Here is a 25,673-nt window from a genome sequence, read left to right as displayed (position 1 = left end):
CTGGGATGATTGAGCCATTTGAGTATCCTGCATTGGAGTGGTGACCCATCCAGGATTGTGCCCAATCGCCCAGGAGACTGCTTAAGCAGCACCAACGCTCTGTACAGAGTGTGGTCCCGATGGAGGGAATTGCTCAGCGTCTCAAACAGCCTCCGATAGTGTAGCCTCACACTGCCATTCTCCTGGCGGGGTTGTTTCTACTAATGGGTGTAGAGATGAAAGACGAATTACTGGCACCTTAAAACCAGTTACTTTGGGCAGATGAGGCTCCTCAACCTTGGTTGGCCATTCATCGAGGAGAAGAAACTCTGAATCCAAATCCGCCGCTGCCTTGCGGTTCAGGTTTTGAAACCAAGGGCTAAGGGTTTAACGGGGTAAAGGCAACAATCCTTCAAGGAGGTGGAATTGCATTTGTTAACCCATGGGCCACTCTAGGGCAAGGTGTACAACCCCATTCTAGCCTCCCAATCAGGGTTACCTGAAGCGAGCAGGTGGTGGATAGCCATATCGGCAGCTGGCAATAATGGCGGCATGGCTTTGATGCTAGGCAGTGGATTCTCTTATGGAGAACAATGCCTAGGATCACCCATCAAGTAAAGACAGTGTGGAAGAAGGCAGTGGCAAAACCACTTCCGTACTTGCCAAGAAAACAATGATAAGATGGGGTAAAGGCTGCAACAAAGCTGTTTCTGTCAGAGCTTCAGGAAGAATCACAGGATAGGGATGTTTTGAGAAATCTGATAATGAATGTCACCAGAAGTTGGACATGACTTGATTAGTGATTAAGTGTATCTAAATAAAGAATTCAAGGTTTTATGTGGGTAGCGGTGATGGTGTATATAAATAAATAAATAAACAATTTAATGTTGCGTGTTGGTAGTGGAGATGGTAAAGTGTATATAAATAAATAAATAAATAAATAAATAAATAATGGTGCCCCCCATAAAATTAAAAAGGAAATTGCCAAAATTCAGAAAAAAAAAAATTGTGTCCCCGATGATTTTGACCCAAATCCCCAAAAAATTTGACGTGCCCGAGAGTGGCCCATATGTTATTGCACACACGTGCCAAATATGAAAGGAATGTGTCCAGTCATTCGAGTCGAGGCTCCGGATGGAAGGACGTAAAGCAGACAAAATGAAAGTCTCCAGCCGGGCCGACGCTGGGGTTAAAAAAAAACAAAAAAACATTTAACTTCAAAATAACAATCTGAGTGAGAATGTTAAATTTCAAGGATCCAGAGAAGAAATGGGAAACTATAGACCTGTTTGTTTGACTTCAATTGTGGGGAAGGTGTTGGAGATATTCATTAGGGACAAGATGAGGAACCATTTAAACAAATACAAACTAATTAAAGGTAGTCAGCATGGGTTTACCAAAGGTAGTTCCTGTTTAACAAATCTTTTCGAGTTCTATGAAGCAGTGTCCGATTGGATGGATGAGGGAAAGGCAGTGGACATAGTATATCTAGACTTTAAGAAGGTATTTGATAAGGTACCACATATGAGGTTGTTAACCAAAGTGAGGGCTTGTGGAGCGGCTGGTCAGGTAGATAATTGGATTGTAAACTAGTTTAGTGATAGGAAGCAAAGAGTGACTGTGAGTGGGAGGATGTCTTGCTGGGAGGAGGTAGGTAGTGGGGTAACTCGGGGATCAGTTTTCGGACCATTACTATTCATTATTTTTTATCAACGATTTGGATAGTGGGGTAAAGAGTAAGCTTTCAAATTTGCAGATGATACAAAGGTTGGAGGTGAGGTGGATAGCAGAGAGGGTGGTGATCAGATTCAGGAAAGTATTGATACTTGTATAGATTGGGCAAAATATTGGCAGATGGAATTTAACCTGAGCAAGTGTCAGGTGTTGGTGATGGGAAAGAACAATGAAAATAGAGATTACAGGATGTAAGGGGTAATTTTGGAGCGTGTCACACAGGAGAAGGATCTGGGGGTGGCCATAGATACGGGAGGTAAGGAGGCAGCACAGAGCCAGGCAGCTATCAGTAAAGCAAATTGGGTTTTAGGCTGTATCAGGAGGGGGATCAATTATGAATGAAGAGGTGGTGTTAACATTGTATAGGAAGTTAGTGTGGGCCACATCTAGAATATTGTGTGTAGTTTTGGTCACCATGACTCAGGAAGGACATAGATGCCATAGGGAGGGTTCAGTACAGGGATACGAGATTGATTCTGGGCCGAGCTAGACTCAGCGATGAGGAGCGGCTGAAGGAGACAGGGCTTTATTCATGAGAAAGGAGGCGGTTACGAGGAGATATGATAGATATGTTTAAGATAATGAGGGGTCGAGATAAAATCAGTGAAGATGAATTCTTCAACAGAGTAGACAGTGACAGAACCAGGGGCCATAGCTTGAGAGTAAAGAAGAGGAGAGTTAAGACGGTAGTAAGGTAGGGGACTTTTACTCAGAGAGTAGTTAATGCATGGAATGGCCTGCCTGGAAAGGTAGTGGCAGCAGAAAAAGTAGATAACTTTAAATTAGAATTAGATAGGTACCTGGAAGTTATGGAGATGGAGGGGTATGGGGATGTTGACATGACTTGTAGGTAGTTTGAGCATTGATGGGTGATTGTGTACGGAGTGCTGTTGGTGAGGGTCTTGTCAAGGGGGGTTGTGTGGTTGATGTCGTGTGTTTTTATCCAACCCCATGCCCCCTCCCTAAGTAGAAGAAAAGAAAAAAAAAGAAAAACATACAAAAACTACAAAAACAAACAAAACAAAACAACCCTCCCCCCCCAAAAAAAACAATTTTTTTATTTCATTAATTAAAAACTTTTTTTGCATTTTCTTCCTTGGATCTTGTGTAGATGGGTTAGTATGGTGTTTGCACATGCATGATGGGGTGAATAGCCTCCACCTGTGTTAGATTTCGTTTGCTTGCAATAAAAACGTAAAATCATAAAATGGCACAAAATTAAATAAACAGAGGCACAATATATTTATTTCCCCATTTCTCTCCCCCACCCCCCCCACCCACACACACACACCCAAAGTATTAGTTTTACCCCAAGCCCAGAGTCTAAAATAAACAAATCAATATTTACATGCACTGCCTCTTTCACCATTTAAGTAACAGCAGAGCAAAGTCGATGGCATACCATTGCAAATCCCCACGATTCCCACCTAAAGCAAACATTGAAAGGTGACAAAAAGTTCCAACAGGAATGACACGATTCCCAATGACACAATATTAAATTTTGAGTATTAAAAACAAAAAAAAATCTGCTGTTTTGACACCTGTGACCCTATGGGGCATGAACCCGGGGGTCAAATCCAAAACATCATCACATATTTCATGTGACCCAAGGTTGATTGCATATTCTAAGTTTCATTTTAAAATGTTTAAAAATGTACCCGTGCTTGCATTTTTTGGTACTTGACCTTTTGGCCCCACCCCAGGGCAGGGCCAAAAATGATACTGCTCTTGTGTCTACCTGCCATGTGGTGATGATAACCACCAAGTTTGGTGATTTCCTGCACAACCGTTTAGGAAGACATAGCGTGACGGACAGATGGACGGAGCCGATTACAATATCTGCCCGTTTATTATTTAAAGGAAGGTGAAAAGATGGAAGGTTGATATATGGGGAGGCCACCAGGTCATTCATACCTGTACATTTTAACAATATCCCTGTACCCCACTAACCCCAAAGCTTTGAGGTACCTATCCAATTCCAATGTAAAACTATCTATCCCCTCTGCTGCCACTGTCTTTCCAGTGAGAATATTCCATTCATCAAGTGCTCTCTGAGTGAAGGTCCAATGTCTTAATGTGGTTCTAACCTCCTCTTCACTCTCAAGATATAGATCCTCGTCATATCATGGTCTATTCTGCTGAAAAACACTTCCACACATATTTTGTTGATACCCTTCATTATCTGAAACATCTCAATCATCTCCCCTCGTAATCGCCTGCTTTCTAATATATAAAGTCATGTCTCCTTCAACCGCTCCTCATCGCTAAGTCCAGCTAGACCTAGAACCAATCTCGTAGCTCTACACTGAACCGTCTATGTAGCAGCTACAGTGACCTGCAAAAGTATTCACCCCCTCCCAATAATGCCACATTTAGATGAATTATGAATTACGTCGAACCAATTTTTCCAAATTAACTATTTTATTCATAACGGAAGAAATAAACAAAACACTGCGTTAGTTGAAGAAGGTTACGTGTCAGGAATACCTGCAAAAAAACATGTGCAAATCAAAATTCACTGGTTGTAAAAAATATTCAGCCCCTTAAGTCAGTACTTGGTGGAAACATATTTTACAGCAATGACTCATATGAGTCATTTTGGCTCAGTCTCTACCAGCTTTGTTCAGTGACATGGTGAAATCTTTGCCCATTCTTCACGTGAAAATTGCTCAAGTTCTGCCAAGTTTGATGGGGATCGTCGATGGACTGCAATCTTCAATTCTCACCATCAATGTCCAATTGGGTTCAAGTCAGGACTTTGACTGGGCCACTCAATAACATTTATTTTCTTCTTATTCAGCTACTCCAGTGTGGCTTTAAGGCCCTGTCACACCTTGACGATTTAGCCAGCGTATACCTGACGTATGAAAAATTTGGCTAAAACGCTGGCATACGTCGTAGTACGCTGGCATTCGTCGTAGTATGCCGAGCTGTTAGACAAATTTTCCATGCTTGAAATTTTTCGACGTATGCCAGCGTATGACTCACACGCTCCGCATAACGCTGGGCATAAGTTGTAGGCACGTTACGCGATCGTTGACACACGTCGACAAAAGTTACTTGTAAGTTATTCATAAGTCGAAACACGTCGAGGTAATGTTTAGCGTACCTGAAACTTATTTCTAACCGATGAGTAATGTGTCGTAGGCACGTTACGCGATCGTTGACACACGTCCACACACGTTGCTTGTAAGTTACTCATAAGTCGAAACACGTCAAGGTAATGTTTAGCGTCAATGTTCCAGACTCCATGTTTTTTTTTGTTTTTTTTTTTCCTTCGGTATGACGGTGATGTTGACACTTCGATTTCTAGTGCGGTTATTATATAATATAATTAATAGGCTGCCGCTCAACGATTTACATCATAACCGCACTAGAAATCGAAGTGCCAACATCACTGTCATACCGAAGAAACCCCCCCCCCAAAAAAAAACCAGGGAGTCTGGAACACTGAGGCTAACCATTACCTCGACGTGTTTCGACTTATGAGTAACGTACAAGTAACGTGTGTCGACGTGTGTCAACAATCGCGTAACGTGCCTACAACTTATGGCCAGCGTATGCGGAACGTGTGTCATACGCCGAGTACGTCGAGAAATTTTCAGCATGCTGAAAATTTCTCGACGTACTCGGCGTATGCCAGCGTACTACGACATATGCCAGCGTGCTATTAACGTACACACATTAACTTACTCATAACGTATTCGACGTGTGCCAGCTTGGTTCGGCAAATTTTTCATACGTCGACATATGCTGGCTAAAACGTCAAGGTGTGACAGCGGCTTTACACTTCGATGTCTAGTGCGGTTATGATTTGAATCGTCGAGCCGCAGCCTATGAATAGCCTACGCCACGTGATCGTCGTGATGATGCCTACGCCACGTGATGCATAAGTTAGACTATCGTTGGGCATAGGTTGTGAACGCTGACAACACGCTCAGCATTCATTGGTATAAGTTATCTATATGTGATTGAAACGTTCTGTGTGCGTTACTAATACATTATGCATACGTCCAACACGTTATTATATGCCCAAAACTTAAAAAAACATCAATAGTTCATCGTATGCCAGCGTTTTACATACATTTTGAGACCTTGCCATACGCTGGCTAAAACGTCAAGGTGTGACAGCCCCTTTAGCTTTGTGCTTCGGATAATTGTCATGCTGAAATGTGAATCTCCTTCCCAGTTTCAGATTCATGGCTGACTCAAACAGGTTTTCATCAAGGATTCTCCAGGACTTTACACTGTCCATTGTCCCTTCTATCCTGACTAGTTTGCCAGTCCCTGCTGATGAAAAGCAGCCCCATAGCATGATGCTACCACCACCATGCTTGACAGTAGGGATGGTGTTGACTGGGTGATGTACAGTGTTAGGCTTGCACCAGACGTAATGCTTTGAATTTAGACCAAAAAGTTCAATTTTTGTCTCGTTTGACCACAAAACGTTCCTCCACAAGCCTGCAGTATCATTAAAGTGCTTTTTCACAAACTCCAGATGAGATTTTAGACGAGTCCTTTTCAGTAATGGATGAGTCCTTGCCACCTGTCCATAGAGACGAGCTTTGTGAAGGGAATGGGATATTGACCCCCATCTCGGACATCGATGTTTCTCAGACATAAAGCCTTGCAGATCTTTCAAAGTCATTGTTGGATTCACAGTGACATCCCAAACCAGTTTCCTGCTTGCCCGGCTGCTGAGTTTGGACTGGCGACCTGATCTGGGTCGAGTCTGGGTGGCATAATATGTCTTCCACTTCTTAATGATGGATTTCACCGTACTTAAAGGGCAAACGAGTAACTTTGAAATCTTCTTATAACCCTCTCCTGAACGGTCCTTCTCCACCACTCTATTCTGTCTTCTTTGGAAAGCTCCTTGGTCTTCATGTTTGCTTTGTTGGTTGATCAAGTAGGTTTCACCATAAAACTCCTTAGATAAGTGGGGGAGTTTATTTTTTAAATTAAACCACTGGGATTACATACAGGTGAAACATATTACACTTATTTTGTAACCTTTCAAACAAATAATATGCTCCGGAAGTGATTTAGGGTTAATTAGGCAAAGATTTCATCGAATACTTGTGAATCATTCGATTTTTCTCTTTTAATCTATTTAATTCACATTTTATCTTCATTTTTTAGCTTTATCACTTGAGTAGTTTGTGAAGACTCTATCCTATATCAAGAATGATTGGAAAGCATCAGGGAATAAGCTCAGGTGGCATCAAAATGTGACAACTTTGGGGGGGGGGGGGTGGGGGGATGAATATTTTTGCAGGCCACTCTACATCCCTCCTGAGCTATGGTGACAACTGCACACAATATTCTGCATGAGGCAATCAGTGAATTCCTATACAGTGTTAAACTACCTCTTTTGATATATAATTTACTCGGAAAAGTATCCGTCCCCAGTGAAGGGAAAAATTTAGCGTAATCTATAAATTTAAATTATTTAATGGACTTTCAGAAGGTCAATTGTGTTTCACTCTTGGTTTTACTCAGAGCCAAAGCTCTGAGCTACTTGCACCGCTCATCACAAAATGGTGGTGCAACATCGGGTGGTTGGATTTGTCTAAAAAGAGAACAAAATATTGACTAGGAAATCAAAGTTGGAATCAACATCATTCATGCCTGTTCTCTTCTTCATTTCAAAAGTGAATGATCAGCTATTTAAACGCAGGGCGGGAAGCGGCTGCCAAAAACCGGAGACAGAGGAACACATACACAGATAGCACAGTTTCCAATATGTAATGGAGGACGTCCCTTCCACGGAACTTCAACAAAGAAAGAGACCATTCAGTCCATCAAGCCTGCGCAACAGTTGCCAACCTATGATAGTTTTTTTATTTTGTATACAGTCAAGGCTTGTGGAAGAAGTAGAACAATGAATGGATAAATATGCAACAGGACAAAAGGAACAATAGAGAGAGGACACCAACACGAACAGCAGGGACACCAACAGCAGAGTTGAAGGACAAAATGGAGGGGGACTTTGGGCAAACAATGGAGTGGGTAGGATGGATACAGAAGGAAACTTGTTCCACCTCCCTCTCCCTCCCCCCTCCTCCCTCTCCACAATCTCCCCCCCCCCCATCCCCTTCCCCTGTCTCCCCCTTCTCTCTACATGTCAGTGCTCTATCCTTTTGAGTGGATGCTTTAACTCTGAAATTACATCAGAGTCCACCAGGTCAGGTCAGGTATGGGAGCATGTGCCAGAACAGCGCGTCGCTGCGTCCACTTTCCGCCGGTACTCCAGGGGCCTCCGTCTGGCCATCCCCCAGGCAGATGCCAGGCCCATCCCCATCTCCTTGAGATGATGGTCAACCTGCTGCAACCATGAGGCACGTGGTCGGCCCACTGGCCTCCTCCACTCATGAGACTCCCTCGCTGAGAGAATCTGGTGAGCAGGATCAGCGTCAGGAAAACGAGCCACATGTCCATACAGCCGCAGCTGACGCTCACGGACTATGCAGGTAACAAATCTCATCCGAGTCTCTCTCAGCAACCGCTCGTTGGACACAAAATCCGACCAGCGATAGCCAAGGATTCTCCGAAGAGACCTGGTACCAAAGGAATTAAGTCTCCGTCTCAGATCCTTGGTCAAAGTCCAAGTCTCGCACCCATAGAGCAAGACTGGAAGTACCAAGGACCTGAAGACTCGGACTTTCGTCCTTCCGCACAGGTACCGGCAGCGCCACACCCCATGATCCAGTGAATCCATGACTCCCCAGGCCCGACCCAGACGTCTATTGACCTCCGGCTCACAACCTGCGGAGACATGAATATCACTGCCAAGGTAAGTGAATCTATCCACGACCTCAACATCCTCACCACAAACAGACACAGACAGGACAGCAGCATCCAAGATGTCACCGAAAGCCTGGATCTTTGTTTTGACCCAAGAAATCCGTAATCCCAACGGCTCCGACTCCTCATTCAGCACCTCGAGGGCCCTCAAGAGGATGTCTAAAGTCTCCGCAAAGATGACTGCATCATCTGCAAAATCAAGGTCCGAGATCTTGACATTGCCAAACGATGCACCGCAACTTGATCTCTCCGACATCCTCCCAAAAATCCAGTCCATACAAGTGCTGAAAAGTGTGGGGGCAAGTACACATCCCTGACGAACTCCAGTAACAACTGGAAATAAGTCAGAGGCGGTACCACCACACTTCACAGCACTCTCAGTACCAGAGTAGAGTTCAGACATCAGATCGATCAGTTTCGGTGGCACCCCACGAAGACCAAGAATCCTCCAGAGGACATCCCGATTCACTGAATCGAACGCTTTACAGAGATCAACATAGGCTGCAAGCAGCCCCTGCCGAAACTCTCGTCTGCGTTCGGTGAGGACACGAAGTGCAAGGATACGGTCAATCGTTGACCTCTTTGGTGTAAAGCCTGACTGCTCTGGACGCTGGTGCTCAAGCAGATGGTGGCGAACCCTATCAAGAATTATCCGAGCAAAGACCTTGCCCGGCACTGAGAGCAGCGTCACCCTCGGTAGTTGTTGCAGTCTTGGCGATCACCCTTCCCTTTCCAGAGAGGGACAACAAGGCCCCTCTTCCAGTCAGTTGGGATGATGCCTGTGTTCCAGGCAGAGCACAAAACTGCATGCAACGGCGCGAGTGCAGCATTTCCACCAGCCTTGAGAAGTTCGGCATGGATGCCACAGATCCCTGGAGCTTTGCCCCGTTTCAACTGGTTCACCGCAGCCCGTGTTTCCACAAGCGATGGTGGACCACAGTTGATTCGAGGGTCAGCAACAGGGATTGTAACACCCTTGACGTCCAACTCGACAGCTGGGGGATCAGCCTGGTACAACCGCTCAAAGTAACCGGCCCAGCGGGCCTTCACTTCAGACTCCTCTGTCAAGAGCCTACCACTCTCTGCTCGAACTGCAGTGCTCCGAGGGATGGGCTTGGATGAACGTAATGCGCGAATTCCCCTGTAAGCGGGACGAGAATCACCTGTCCACAGGTGATGCTCTACCCCTCACAGATTCCTCGCACATAGGCCTCCTTGTCCACCCTCAGTGCACGTACAGTTTTACGCCTCAGCTCCCTGAACAGCTCAGCTCTGCCATTCAGCCTGGCCCTGCGACTCTGGTCAATGGTATCCAGTGTCCCTTGAGAGACAAAATTCTTCTTTGCCCTGCGGTGAACTCCAAGGCATCCACCGGCAACATCAAGGACGGTGGTCTTGAAGGTGCTCCACAACTCTTCAGGACCCCCCAAAGCACCCAGACCCCCCAAGTGTCCACTCAGCCTGTTCGCAAACTCCTCAGCTACTCTCTCATCCCTGAGCTTGGCAACATCCAGCCTAGGCTGGGATGGTACCATTCTCCAGGATTTAAGGTGCAGCTTTAGAGTTGCTACAACAAGCCTGTGGTCAGTATTGAGGAACTGAGCACTCCGGTAGACCCTGCAGTTCTGGATCATCCTCCAACGACCGTCAATGAGGACATGGTCAATCTCCTTTGCCACACCGCCAGCGTTGGAATACCAAGTCCAGCGATGAGCTTGCGGGCGCTGAAACCATGAACCAGCCACCCTAAGTCCCTGACTTCTTGCAAAGTCAAGGAACTTAGTGCTATTCTGGTTCATAGTTCCTGACCCATGGGGACCAACACACACCTCATAACCATCCCTATCAGTTCCAGTCGATGCATTGAAATCCCCCAAGACTAGAAGTGTATCTCGTCTGGGGCACTGATCAACCACAGACTCGAGTGTGGCGTAGAATGTGTCCTTCACGGTAAGATCACTCGCCTCAGTCGGAGCATAAATAGAGACCAGGAAAATGACACCTAAGGAGTGACGAATCCTTAATCTCATAATACGCTCGTTTTATGAGATCTCATAATACGAGTCCACCAATAATTACATTTAAGTTTATTTTGGACCTTTTGAAGTTTATTATTAAACAACTATTTTTGGGTTGCAATGTTAATTGAAGGTTTTTCTTCCCTTGCATTGATAGCCTTGCACTGCAACCTTTGTTCCAAGACTTTGCATCTAGGGTACTGATATTAACAACGTCGATATGGTTTGTTCACCTTTGTGATAATCTGTCACAGAGCATCGGTGCCGCCAAAGCAGCTGCCTGAGTAAAGGTTATAGCGGGTGGTTTGCCATTGCCTTTCCAGCAGTAGTTTGGGCAGGAATTTGCAATTTGTTAATGGTGCTGCCGATAGCTCACCCACTCTTCGTGAAGGACACCGTGGGGATTTTTAAATGAGTACTGTTGGCCACGATCGTGGCCCACATCATTGTTCAACAGTCTGTGTTGTTTTTACTGTATTAGCGTTTGTTTCTATAGTTGCCTCCTATGGCTGTCTTATAAATAATACAGACATTCTATTCAGTTTTCCTGAAAAATACTATATTTCCATATTGCATACTGGAAAAATTCAGCAGTCAAACAGTTAATGTCCACCAACTAATATTGGTAGATGGGACAAACAGCTTAACATGCATTGGAGGAACAGCACACACATTGATGATTTACCCCATTTGCAAAACATGGGGATGACAGTTTATAGCTGGGCCTAGATTTGAACAATGGCGAGACAGCCGAGAGGAGAGTGTGCATATCAAGAGGCCATCCTGTCAGTCTCGGTCATCTCTTAACGCACTGTTAAGTGAACTGATTCCATGTTGTATTTATACATTTAAAATGTATCTCGTTTTGTATCATGTTATTCTTCTGGCTGAATGGTGAGCTTTGCCAGTGTGAAATTTTTTCAAATGCAGGGTGGGAAGTGTGAGATGGCCGAATATACTGTTACGAATTCTGATCCGCCTGGGGTGCGATCGGCCGCGTACCTCTAATGGCAGCCGCGTCGCCCACCGGACGAACAATTCAGTCATGACCCTCCTGGAACTACCGCCAGGAGCTAGTCATGGGTGGGGGTTTAACCTCATCACAACCCAGTCCACATTCCACCCGCGCGAAATAGGGTGAATCGCCGAATGTTGATATACCTAAATACCCGCGCGGGTAACCTACCGAGGGGTTGCACCATGCTGCAGGTCGGCTTAGGACACGAACTGCTTAAGCGGTTCGTTCCGTGCTACAGGGATAATCGAGCGGTGATATCGCCGACCTCGACGGTTCAGATTATTTATCGGGTGTTTAAAACCCACTACCAATCATTCCACGATTCAAGATGGCCCTTTCAAAAGAGAGGGAAGGACGCAATGAACGGGAAACATTTCACAAGCACATTTATTACACATATAACACAAATAAGCAAGGGCAGTCATGCAATATGTACAGCAAGAAATGAAAGACGTTGCGACCAACTATAGCATTAAATGTACAGGCACTTAAACAGGTTTACTTCATGGACTGGAGCCACAAACACACATACAAAAGCCCAAAGAAAAGAAAACCTCCCTTCTGAGGCCGGTGAACCCTCTCCGGCACTCTCCTCGTCCGCACACGCAGGTTCACCACAGACCGCCTGCGGCGCCTCCCGTCCGCGTCTCCGAGGCGTCGCCCGGACTCGCCACCGGCCCGCGCCTTCACCGACAGGTCGCTCAACGCCAAGACGAGAGGGAGAGAGAGAGAACTCGACCTCGACGACAAAGAAAGAGAGAGATCCAGCATGACCCCGACAAAGAGGATGACATCGATGACCCAGACAAAAAAAGGACTTGACCTCGACCACCAAGAGAGAGAGAGCCCGACCCCGACCACCAAGAGAGAGAGAGAGAGAGAGCCCGACCCCCAAGAGAGAGCGAGCCCCACGTGCGGTCCGCCTTATATAGCGCGGGGCTCCACCCTTCGCTCCTCCCCGTTTTCGGCTCCGCCTCCCTTCGAGAAGGTTCCCGAAAAGGGGCGTTCCCTCACCCCGACCGCCTCACGCCATGCATCCACCAATCAGCAGCGAGCTGCCCCCCCTTTCCCTTCACACCAAGGGCAGGGAAAATAGGCAGTAAAAACCCCACAGGCTTCACAAGAGCTTTTGTTCTGCCAATCCTTCGGAAACCGTCTTACCGTGGTCCGCGGAGGATGGCGTTCGTAAGCGGGTGTAGTGGCGAAGATGGTGGTGATTGTTGTGGGGGTGGTCTGAGCGTGGTGGGCGTTGTGGCGTAGTTGGTGGTGGTTGTTTGCGTGGAGGTTTGTTGCAATGGTGGCTCAAAATAATGAGAGATAAAGAGAAACGGGTATCTCAAAGAGTCGCAGCCTGGTGAACACGAAGAATACTCTTTAAACAATGGTGGGGACCAACCTGCACATAAACTTAGCGTCATAACTGATCTAAGGAACCTTTATCGTGTATTGCGAATTTCCACAGCCGTAACAATACGAACACACGGACAGACGTCACTTCACATTGTATATTTTATCTATCTATGAATACAACCGAAAATCCTGTTAGCTTTATCGAAAGCTGCCTGGCACTGCCCCGTCTGCTTACCTCCCATATGTATTACCACCCCCAGATCCTACTCCTGTATGACACTCTCCAAAATTACCCCTTGCATCCTGTAATTTCTATTTTCATTATTCTTTCCCATCCCCAACACCTTACACTTGCTCAGGTTAAATTCCATCTTCCAATATTTTGCCCAATCTATGCAAGTATCAATACTTTCCTGAATCTGATCACCACCCCCCTCTGCTATTCACCTCACCTCCAAGCTTTGTGTCATCTGCAAATATGGAAAGCCTACTCTTCACCCCATTATCCAAATAGTTGATATAAATAATGGTCTGAGTACTGATCCCTGAGGTACCCCACTACATACATCCTCCAAGCAAGACATCCTCCCACTCACAGCCACTCTTTGCTTCCTATCACTAAGCCAGTTTGCAATCCAATTAGCTACCTGACCAACCACTCCACAAGCCCTGGATATATTTCCATATTGCATCCTCAGGGTAGCATTGCCGTGAAGCAAACCAAATTTTGAGGTTCTATCTCAACTAATAATCTCAACTCAACTAATAATCTCAACAACTAATTCTATCTCAACTAAAAAAAGTTTTGCCAAAATCTGGCACCGCCTCACCCCCACTCCTCTCTGTAATGTTCCATAATGCTAGACCAGAGGCAGGCATCCCCTAAGATATTATGTAAAGATCACCGACAGACCAATATCTAACGTTATAATTATTATTGATTGATAGCCTTCGATATTATTTGGCTAACTTTGGCTAACAACCTCCGATGTGATACCTTATCAAATTCCTTCTTAAAGTCTAGAAAAACTATGTCCACCACCATTTCCACATCAACCCAATCAGACACTGCTTCATAGAACTCTAAAAGATTTGTTAGACAGGAACTACCTTTGGTAAATCCATGCTGACTACCTTTAATTTGTTTGTATTTATTTAAATGGTTCTTCATCTGGTCCCTAATTAATGTCTCCACCACCTTCCCCACAACTGAAGTCAAACTAACAGACCTATAGTTTCCCAATTCTTCTCTGGATCCTTTCTTAAATAATGGTGTTACATTTGCTACTCTCAAATCCTCCGGTATATAATTTGCTAATTCTCCGGTACCTGGCCTGACTCCAGTGAACTCTGAAAAAAATCTATTAACATCTCGCTTACCTGCTTAGCCATATCCCTTAAACTCTCGGTTGCATATTATCTGGCTCCGGAGCTTCATCTACTATTACATTTCCTCACTGTTCCTTTACTTCTTCCTCTCCGACCTGGATCCCCTTTAAGCACCCTTCCTCACCTCCTTGATAGATACTCTCAGACATTGTTAATTCTCCCGTCTGTTCTTGTGTAAAAGTTGAAGAAAAAAAAGAACCATTTACTACTTAGCCTGCCATCTCACTTTCATCACCAACCAATCTTCCTCATTACACCCAAATTTCTTTGAAGCAGTTCTTTACCCTTTACGTACTTAAAGAATACCTTTTCAAGGTAAGACTGGATTTTTCAAAATGGTAAATACTAGTGATGTGGGATTCGACTCCGGACTCGAATCCACTTTTTGAGGGACTCAGACTCGCACTCAACTCTTGAGGACTCGGACAAAGTGTACAGGAAAACTTTTAGGGTACAGTAGAAATTTAAAAAAAGTGTACAGTAAAACTTTTAGTGCACAGCAGCAAGAACCCGCACGTACAGTAACCAAGCCTAATTGGTTTCCTGCAAAAACGCTCATTTCGTGCAACCGTAAAGAAGGTGATTATAAAGGATTAAAGGACAGAATTAAACAATCCTGCGCAGAGGAAAATCAAAACAACCCACAAAATAACCAATTTGTTTTTTTGTATTTTTTGGAAAAACCAATTAAAAATAAGCAATTATATCGCACTCCTGATTGGCTGAGACGATGTCTCACTCCACACCTCCATTATTAGTTGAGATAGAACCTCAAAATTTGGTTTGCTTCATGGCAATGCTACCCTGAGGATGTTGTTAAAATCTGAGTGCCATCGTATGTCGGGAATCAAAACTACAGCGGTTTCTGAACTGTTCGGGTTTTTCATTTTATATTTTTTTCGAAAAAAAATATCATATCACAGTGTGAAGGGGATTGTTTTGAGTACAGAAAGTGGTCGGAATGCCAAATGTGACAAAAAGTGAATGGAACAGAGCTTTTCCACTAATTCTTTTCACTCTATTTCAAACACAATTTTAGGCTAAAAATAAGCTACCGAATCGCCTACATGAGGTTGGAATCGGTTTCCTCGACAAAAAGTAACATAAAAATGTTTGTTGTAATACTAGTTTATATTTTTAAAACTTTTTTTATTCAAAATTGGAATTGGAAAACCGGAGTTTGATTTCTCTGTTCAGAGTTCACTGCACTTATTTTTTTTTGCTACATTTATGTCAAACTCTAATGTCCTTAATCAAACTCACATGTAAGATGGTATTTATGTCCTCATTTTTTTCAATATATAAAATGTTCACAAATATAATATATATTTGCAATAAGTATGTAATTTGTGTGATTTATTGAAGTTAAAGTGATGCATAGTCATGGAGCACTCATTTCTACATATATATATATATATATATATATATATATATATATATATATATATATATATATATATATATTTGAAGGTTCTCAGAAAGCCATTATTGGTTATTTTTATTGTACTAAGGGTTAAGGAATATTTGTGACATCGGTCTTATTACCCAAAATGTTCCTTTTGTTGACTATAAAAGCACTGTAAATGAGGTGTAATCTTTCAATGAAATGCAAAGTAATTTCTCCTTTAATCACATGTTAAACTTTAATATTTAATGTTGAATTTGATTTGAACACATGGAGTTGACACATTTGTTTAATTCCTTTTCTGTTTAATTTATATATCAACTGTTTTTAATAACAAGGCCAATACTAGTCGATAACGTTCTTAAATATGTTAATATATCAGTTTATCCTTCAGTTACATTATTGAAAGGGAAACTACAGGGTACAGACTGAGGTTAATGTTGATGTTAAGATATGATTAGCGATGTGATAAAACATCAAAATTATAAATTTTAGTATTTGATTCACGTTTGTGTTTAATGTCGTTAATAATTGAGGGAAAATTTCCCAACGTCGAAATCAAGATCTAACGTCACCGCAACGTCGAGGCGACGTTGCTGAGAAGAACAGGTGTCCACATCAACTTATACGATGTAAAATAAATGAAATGCAGTCGCTGGGACGTTTGGACCAACATTTGCACAGCACAATTAACAATGTCTGCATGAGTACATGCTTGGGCTCAGAGGTTGTCGCTTTTAAAAACTCCATTTCCATTTTATGTTATACCGCAATCATTGCTGTTTCTATTGCAATTTATTATATAACTAAACATGATTAAGGTCCGAAAAAGTAATCAAACATTTTATACAAGGTGGTGTAAAAGACTGTGGTTTGAAATGGTGGTAAATTATCTGTGATTGCCAATGATTTATAAGGGGCCGTTAAAACATTAATTAACGCTAGTTTTGCCAAAATCTGGCACCGCCTCACCCCCACTCCTCTCTGTAATGTTCCATAATGCTAGACCAGAGGCAGGCATCCCCTAAGATATTATGTAAAGATCACCGACAGACCAATATCTAACGTTATAATCATTATTGATTGATAGCCTTCAATATTATTTCCCTGAAAAGAGTAGTTACTATAATTTACTAAATTGCTATACGACCGAGTACCCATCTGGTACCGAAGTGAAGATGCACCCAATTGATAATATAATGAGACAGAAAGAAGTAATTCCACAGTGTGCTGACTGCCGATGACGTCAGTCCGGCACATCCAGTGGCCACGTGATGATCGACCATTACGGCTGCTTGCCTTGGCCTTTGAGGTGTCTCTTCTCATTTGTCAGCTGTGACTGTTGAGAATTGAGATGAAGCAAAAGTCATGGTGGCTATTACTCGTGTAATTGTGTTTGGTTTTGACAACTATAAAGAGTTTGTGTGTCCCAAGAAACAGAAGAGAAAACACACGGCGAAATGTCGATTTGGTTGCGGTGCCGTTGGCCAGATAGTCGACGTCTGTGGGACTACGTCAAATTTTACCCGACACCTCCAACTAGCCCACAAAGCAAAGTAAGCTTGCTTAACCGATCCAACAATTATACATTATAGTTATAAATTTACAATACTGTACTACTAAGCAGTAAGTACTAAATACCTGATGATAATTATCATCATTCTGCATTTTAAGTGAATGGGAAAAATCTTAACTGCGGGGTTTTTTTTCAGTTGTAAAATAAAGGAGAGAAAATGGATCGGACCGGTGCGAATAGTGAGTGCCTGAGTGGTGCTGTACTGTGTAATGTTTTTCTGCATAACCATGACCAAAGAACATAGACCCCTTTCACAGGAGAAGCTTGCCTGGCTCGGCCTCAAGCATCGGCCCACCGCCTCCCGAACGTGTGTTGGACTTGATCGTGATCCGTCGATTGTATTTCCAACTTCTGTACTTTGGTCCCACAAATTAATTTTGAGCTGTGTTAAGTGCATTTCACATACGTCATACACCCATACAAGTACATATTATCGATACAGAACAGAATAACTCAAACCCCATTATTATTGACTATGCACAGACTTAAACAGTCAAACGATTTTTCTATAGACACCAAAAAATTGATATAAACTGTGTGAATTCAGAGTTAAACGATTTGTAAAATACAGTATTTGACGAGATCGTGGTGAGTGCCTCATTTGAAATTGCACGCTTCACGAGTCTGCCTTGTTGCAGTGCATTATGGCATTATTGTGTGATGCTGTTTTGGACTTTCATAACTTTGACAATTGACAATAAATGCAAATTTGTACTACCATATTTTCTAGACAAGATTCGTATGCTATCAGAAACTTTGTAGTCTGAAAGGAATGAGCAAACTCCAGCAAGAGGGCCATGATATGGAATAAAATGTTGATACAAGTCACATGTTACACTGTTACTCAGTTTTGATATTTCATCGTCTTCGTTGACGTTTATCTATATATTACTAAAACTCTCATCTTGTATATATGTATGTATGTATGTATGTATGTATGCTCCCGAAATACAGCCAAAACGGTACACGACAGTGCAAACATTTTCAGCCCACCTTACTCAACATTCTCCTGTGGTGTGCAGTATCAAGTTTCGTTAAAATTGGGCAACTAAAAAATTATTTAAAAATCAATTCCAGATTCAGTCAAGTTCTCTTCGGGATAATTTGATCAATGCAAACAACCTCAGTGGTATAGCTCGCTGGAGCTATCTTTTGTCTTTATTTTTTGAAATGATTTTTTTCATCAACCGCTGTCACAATGGGAACCCAACAGGTTCACGGTTCATCTAGTGATGCATAAAGACAAATAAATTCGTTTTTTTTTTGTTTTTTTTCTCCCCACTTTCCAAAACAGGTTCAGCACAGAACTTGGACTGCCAAGTACTCAGACTCGGGACTGCTGGACTCGGATTCAGACCTTACGACTCGCATGACTAGACTGCAACTCTGCTAAATACCTGTTAATTATTATGGTACAAAATCTGTGTTTGTTTGTTTGTTCGTTTGTGTGTATTTTATAGACATAATCATATTCCATACCTTGTAGATGGACTGTTCTAATAGTATGTACTTTGTAGATGTGCTCACATTATAATTGTACATAGCTTATATTAGAGGTCCTGATTGAAAAAAAGAAAAGAAAAAGATAACTTGTAATACTGTCTACCACCAGGTGGCACTTGTGGCCTACCACAAACAGCCCCAAATGAATTCCTTATAGTGAGGGACATAAAATACGCAAGGCATCCGAGACGTGAGGGAATTCACTCGTCCACGAGCGCGGGTTCATTGCTAGTTAATAAAATTGAGAAAATGTTTCAAGCTTGGTATAATGTCATTTATTTTTTAACATTCCAACTTTTATTATTCGCAAGCTTTTTGAAAAAAAAATGTGGGGGGGGGGGCTAGATTTAGCCCCAGATTCATGCTCCAAGGGCTGGGGATTTGGGGTCACAGGGTTCAAAGCAGAGAAAAAAAAAATTTAACTCAAAATTTGATACTGTGTCATTCCTGGTGGAACAGTGAACCGAGGTTGCCTGGGACCTTTGCAGACACACAGGCAAAGTGTGTAAGTGGCACTCAAGAGTATCATGGCTTACCCTCCTGCTGGCATGGATAAAAAGTACTCCACAAGAGAAAGTCATGTAGTATCCGGGATAAACTCCGTGCCAAGCTGCAGAAAGGGCAAATGTTGCTGCTGTGGGATAAACTGGGACGCGTGTGTAGCAAACCCTAAAAAGGAGACACATCAATGTTAAAAAGAACTGTTAAAAGGGGAAATTAGAGTTGCTTCCGCTGCAACGAGCCGTGCAGCGCTGCATTGAAAGGGGGTTGGGCAGGGAATGCGAGGAGGTATAGGAAAATACCATTCTTATACAAAAATAAAAATTGGACGATGGTCACATCGAGTGAAAATGAGGGGAGAGAGAGGTTCAACAGACCATGCTGTACAAGGCAGATAATCATGAGGATGTATTTTTTGGTTGGGGGTGATAGTACATGTTACATATGAAACCAAGGAGAGAGGTTAAATTGAGAAATGTAAGGAGGGGAGGATAGTGAAGAAAACTGGTCACACAAGTTGGCAGGAGAAGGAGGAGGAAAGGAGGTCGATTCAGAACGGATAAAGGTAAGGGGAATAAAGGATGCATGGAACACACAGTGAGGACTTTTATAAGGTCATGATCTGAACACATGTGTCATGATGCAGGAATCATGTACTGAGCTGATTTGTCCATTCAAAGATTTTCACAAAAATTTAGCGTTGAAGGTTCAGCGTAAAGATGTCACGCAACCCCCCCCCCCGCCCCCTTCCCCCTCCACCCACACACACACACACACACACACACACACACACACACACACACACACACACACACACACACACACACACACACACACACACACACACACACACACACACACACACACACACACACACGACATAGGACTTCACTTCAGACAAACACAACCTTGGAGGAAGTGATGCAACTTTGTGTGGCACTGTGGGCGACAGTCTTGTGACATCGCTTTCTATCCTTAGTCTAAGGGGCAATTAAAGAAAAAAAATCTCCGACAAGCGATAATGCTTCTCCAGAAGACTTGTGAAAAAGGAATGGAGGAATTGTGGAACTCGGAGTCTCGCACCACGAGGCGTGGCATCTTAAGTACAAATCAAATTAATGAATATTAGACCTCCAAACACTCATCAAAATCTGACAAAGACACTTACCCAACAAGACTACCCCGTTACATCAACATGTTTTATGCCTATAATGCAGGAAAGAGGGATACAGCAAACATCTTCATCTTTTAATTCATTTGAAGACTACAATCCAAATGTGGTCATTAAAAATGAAAAAAAAGAAAAGAAATAATTTGCTGTTCATAAAATAAAAACACACCTTTTCAGCCAGAGAGATGTCTGGATGTTCCAATTATTGACAATAGACTTTATATCAGTTGCAGTCTGGGGGGGAAGTGGAAAGGGAGGGGGAGGGGGTGGGGAAGAATAAACATGCCTTCAATGTTTCTTCAAAGTAGAATTGTTTTTTTTTAAGCTTGTTTGATCAAATGATTTGTAGTCTTACGTCCGAACGGTTTTGCTTTGTTTATTGCATATTGAAGGCATTCATAAAAATAAATAAATAAAGTAACTGAAAACGTGAATAAATAAATAAAATCAGGAAATATAGAATTAAATAAACTTCCATCCAAAAAAAGAATCTTTTCTACACCCGTTAAACCACCCCTCTACCCCAAAAAATTGTTCTGCTTCTGTATCCATTTTGTCCATCCCTTGCATTCTCCCATACACCTCATTGTTACCCACATCCCTTGTTTATCCATCTCTGTCCTCCCTTGACCCTGCTGTTGGCATTTCGCCCCTCTCTTTCTGTTGTTCCTTTTGTCATGTTGCGTCCCGATCCGTTCTGTCTTCCAGCTCTTCCATGAGCCTCGACTCCGTATGTATGTATAACTCAATAAATCAATCAATCATACTCAATCAAGGAACAACTGTTAAATTAGTCAAATTTTTCCACTGGAGTAATTCTCTTGCAAAACTAGTGTCGGGCGTCAGGTCACGTGGCCATATTGCAACGTGTTTCACACAATTCACAAATCTTCTGGCAGCTTGAGTAAGGGCTCAACGGTGTCTTTTTTTTCTCCCCAGTACTGAGTCACCGTTTCAATAAAATATCTGTCGATTGCAGAAACAGTTCTTCTGTACATCTTCTATCATTTTTGCCTTTAACCACTTTCTCCTCTTCCACAATGATTAATACCCCTTGATTGAAACGCTGTACCAAATGCACATTTCTTCAGCATAGGGGAAAAGGAAAAGGGTGGAAAGAGGTGAAGATGACGTGTTCGTACAATACAGCAACTGAATTGTCATACATGTGGATGACACGTGTGCACAGGCATGCACGGCCACAATGGCATATGCGATGACATCCAGCAGCTGCACAATTAAAGACGTCATTGTGGTACGCCGTGGGTCGACCATTCAAGCGCAACTTTGGGTCAATGTTGTGAAAACAGATGAATATCCCACCTCCTTCCCCCAAAACAAAATGCAGAGATTATATGCCTCAAATTACACTTCTCTTTTATAAGGCAGCTTTAAGCCTGGCCTGAACAGCACACATTAGATGCAACATGAAAATATTCCGAACAATCACATGATCAGTCATTAATCAGTTCACCTTCACCGAAGGACTGCGTGACATGTTCCATAAGGTGCTGTGTTGTGAATAAACAGCCTCAACTCTTAAAGCAAAACAATCATGTCATACCTCAATCTTCCAGATGTTGAGATTGGAAATGAGATCCCAGCGACTCCGCCCGTTCTCGTCATATCCATTGAAGCCAAAGCCAGCTGCATTGTTTATTGCATCAGCTGAAACAACATCCACAACTCCAACAGCTTGATATACGAATCAAATCAGGCACAGTGGCTTGCACAAGTATTAACTCCCTTCCAAAGTTTTCACATTTTGATGCCACCTGATCTTATTTCATGATGCTTTCAAATCAAACTTAATATATGGTCTTCACAAACCACTCCAAAGTGATGAAGGTAAAAAAAAAATGTAGATAAAATGCGAATAAGTTTGATTAACAGAGAAAATCGGATGATTCTCAGTTGCATAAGTATTCAAACCCTTTGCCTAATTAACCTTAAATTACTTCAGCAGCAAATTATTTGTTTGAAAGGTTACAAAATACATGTAATAGGTTTCACCTGTATGTAATCAGTGGATTAAAATTAATCTCCCCCACTTATCTAAGGAGTTTTAAGGTGAAACTCACTTGGTCAACCAACAAGGCAAACATGAAGACCAAGGAGCTTTCTAAAGAAGTCAGACATAGAGTGGTGGAGAAGCACCGTTCAGGAGAGGGTTATAAGTACATTTAAAAGTCACTCATTATTCCTTTGATAATGATGAAATCTATTATTAAGAAGTGGAAGACGTGTCATACCACACAGACTCTATGCAGATCAGGTCGTCCATCCAAGCAGGAAATGTCATTGTAAATCCAACAATTCCTTTGTAAGATCTGCAAGGCCCTATGTACGAAATGGAGGTCATTTTCCTATTACCTTCACAAAGCTGGCCTCTATTAGCAAAGAAGAAGCCATTCCTGACAAAGACTCATCTAAAATCTCGTATGGAGTTTGTGAAAAAGCATCTTAATGATACTGCGGGCTTGTGGAGAAACGTTTTGTGGTCAAACGAGACAACAATTGAACTTTTTGGTCTATATTCAAAGTATTACGTCTGGTGCAACCCTAAAACTGTACATCACCCAGTCAACACCATCCCTACTGTCAAGCATGGTGGTGGTAGCATCATGCTATGGGGCTGCTTTTCATCAGCAGGGACTGGCAAACTAGTCAGGATAGAAGGGACAATGGACAGTGTAAAGTACTGGAGAATCCTTGATGAAAACCTGTTTGAGTCAGCCATGAATCTGAAACTGGGAAGGAGATTCACATTTCAACATGACAATGATCCGAAGCACAAAGCTAAAGCCACACTGGAGTAACTGAATAAGAAGAAAATAAATGTTCTTGAGTGGCCCACTCAAAGTCCTGACTTGAACCAAATTGAACATTGATGGTGAGAATTGAAGATTGCAGTCCATCGACGATCCCCATCAAACTTGGCAGAACGAGAGCAATTTTCACGTGAAGAATGGGCAAAGATTTCACCATGTCACTGTACAAAGCTGGCAGAGACCTTCCCAAAAAAAGACTCGTAGCAGTCATTGCTGTAAAAGGTGTTTCGACCAAGTACTGACCTAATGGGCTGAATACTTTTACAACCAGTGAATTTTGATTTGTACATGTTTTTTTTTTGTTTTTTTTTACAGGTATTCCTGACATATAACCACCTTCAACTATAACAGTGTTTAGTTTGATCTCTTCAGTTACGAATAAAAAAAGTAAATGTGGAAAAATTGTTTCTACTTAATTTGCAATTCATCTAAATGTGGCATTATTGGGAGGGGCTGAATACTTCAGCAGGCCACTGTATGCATCATCATTCATGATACAAGTCATTTGATTTTAACCCTCTTATCCCCCCATTTTGTCACCCATACAAAGTGTGAAAGAACTACTTTGACAGAAACCAGAAGTCAGCTCTACTCATAAAGATATTATTTATATTCATAATATTTTGGCATTACAGGTCCAAGGCTGAACAGCAGCTTATTTGATTGATTGCACGCACGCACGCACGCACACACACACCAAGTCTGGGTTTGATCATCAACAGGGCTTAAGCAGTCTGAGAAGGTGCTGCATCTTATCTCATCTGCATTTAAGTTGATGATGCTACACTTCTTTTTTTGTTGTTTTGTACATCATGTTGAGGCTCGTGTAAGAGCTAATAAACAGAAACATGGAACAAGGCAGGAGACAAGAGGGGCAGGAGAGGGAAGCACAAAATACTGGGGGACAGAGACAATAGGATATCTGTGGAAGGGAGAGGGATGGGGTGGGGAACATGGGGTATACAAAATGGTACTAAAGGGAATTTCAGGAAAGAAAACAGGGAATTTAAAGGAGGTGGATTTGGGGTGGATTCATGGGGGTAGAAAAGATCAAGATTTTGGATGGGCGAAGATAAGAGATGGCGGTGAACAGCCATTTTGAAGACCTGGAGGAAGGAGTGGGATTGAAGAAGGTGTGGGAGTTTGTTCCAGAGGTGGGGAAAAAAAAAAAAAGAGATGAAAGAGTGAAGGTGAGTGGTGATTCTTGATTTTGTTCGTTTTTGGTGGACCCTAAGCACCCTGAGGAAATATAGGGGGGGGGGACAGATGATAAACAAAGCAGGGGGGGCAAGGCCAGAGAGGAGAGGTAGAAGACAGAAAGGCCACCGACCTCCTCCTGAGAAAGGCCTCCAGTGAGAGAGTGGGAGAGCTAAAGACTCAGCTTCATCGCGGGAGATACGAATGATCCTAAAAGCCTTGGTTTCCACAGCGTGAAGTCGAATTAGGTGTGAGGCAGGAGCACCACCCTAGAGAGGAGAGCAGTACTCCATCAGACTGCGGATGTAAGCTTTGTAAGCGGTTGGAAGCTCAGGTGTGCCAAGGAAGGACTTTGCATGACGTAGGATGCCCAGTCGGTGACTGGCTTTGGAGGCCAGCTTGGAGATGCGGCTCGTTCGTACGCAGCGCAAGGCATAATTGGCTGAGGGCAAGACTGTGCTGCTGGTGAGGGTAGGATTTTGTCATTTGTTCAAAGTGCCGGCAATAGTTCACCTACTCTTCGACAAGGACACCGTGGGATCTTTAACGTGCACCAACTAATATGTCGGCAGCCGAGACACCCATTCAATGTCTATCCGAGGGATGGCAGACACATTGATGCATCACCCTGCATGTGAAACACCGGGATGAAAGTTTATAGCTGGGTCGGGATTCAAACCCAGGGTAGACAGCTTAGAAGCGAGTACGCATATCTCTCGGCCGTCCTGCCAGCCCAATGATGCTACAGATTCCACCCATGGCATGCTTTAAAGTGTGCCAGTAGCAAGCTAATTCCTTGCTTCAGGTTTTGCTGTGTAATTCGTGATACCTGCAGTACATGGGATATACATACCTGTTACCTAGTGTTGCAAGTACCGCTCTATTCAACACAATTATATATTTTTCTATTTCATCATGGTATAAATAAGCACAAACAGCTAGAAGAAACACAACTCCACCCATTTCTTATAATCCCATAACCTTCTCGACTGAAAGGCAAAAAATTCACCACCGTTTACAATCACCAGTCACAGCACGTAGGCCTGTGCGCATCCCGCTGTGGGTGCCGACATTTATCGGTCGGTTGCAGCGATAGTGCAATTTCTTTACTTGACCATGGAGTCACATTGGGAATTGCAATTCGGTAAAAGCAAAGTAGAACAGAAAACCTAGCCAATCAACACGCCCCCCAAA

At 42.9% G+C, this 25,673-nt stretch overlaps 1 protein-coding gene across 1 annotated transcript in view; it reads right to left on the bottom strand.

Moving 5' to 3' along the window:
• LOC147013564 (membrane-bound glycerophospholipid O-acyltransferase 1-like) overlaps positions 1–25,673 on the bottom strand; it is a 100,047-nt gene that overhangs the window by 7,344 nt on the left and 67,030 nt on the right. The window contains 3 exon segments of the mRNA XM_085855476.1: positions 19,316–19,448; positions 20,621–20,685; positions 22,016–22,119. Of these exon segments, the coding sequence (XP_085711602.1) occupies positions 19,316–19,448; positions 20,621–20,685; positions 22,016–22,119 (302 nt within the window).

This window comes from Eptatretus burgeri, chromosome 14 (assembly GCF_056783735.1).
Source record: "Eptatretus burgeri isolate ZD-2024b chromosome 14, Ebu_testis_v1, whole genome shotgun sequence".
Taxonomy (NCBI): Eukaryota; Metazoa; Chordata; class Myxini; order Myxiniformes; family Myxinidae; genus Eptatretus; species Eptatretus burgeri.
The sequence above is the reverse complement of the archived record's forward strand: the minus strand, read 5'-3'. Positions and strand labels throughout refer to the sequence as shown.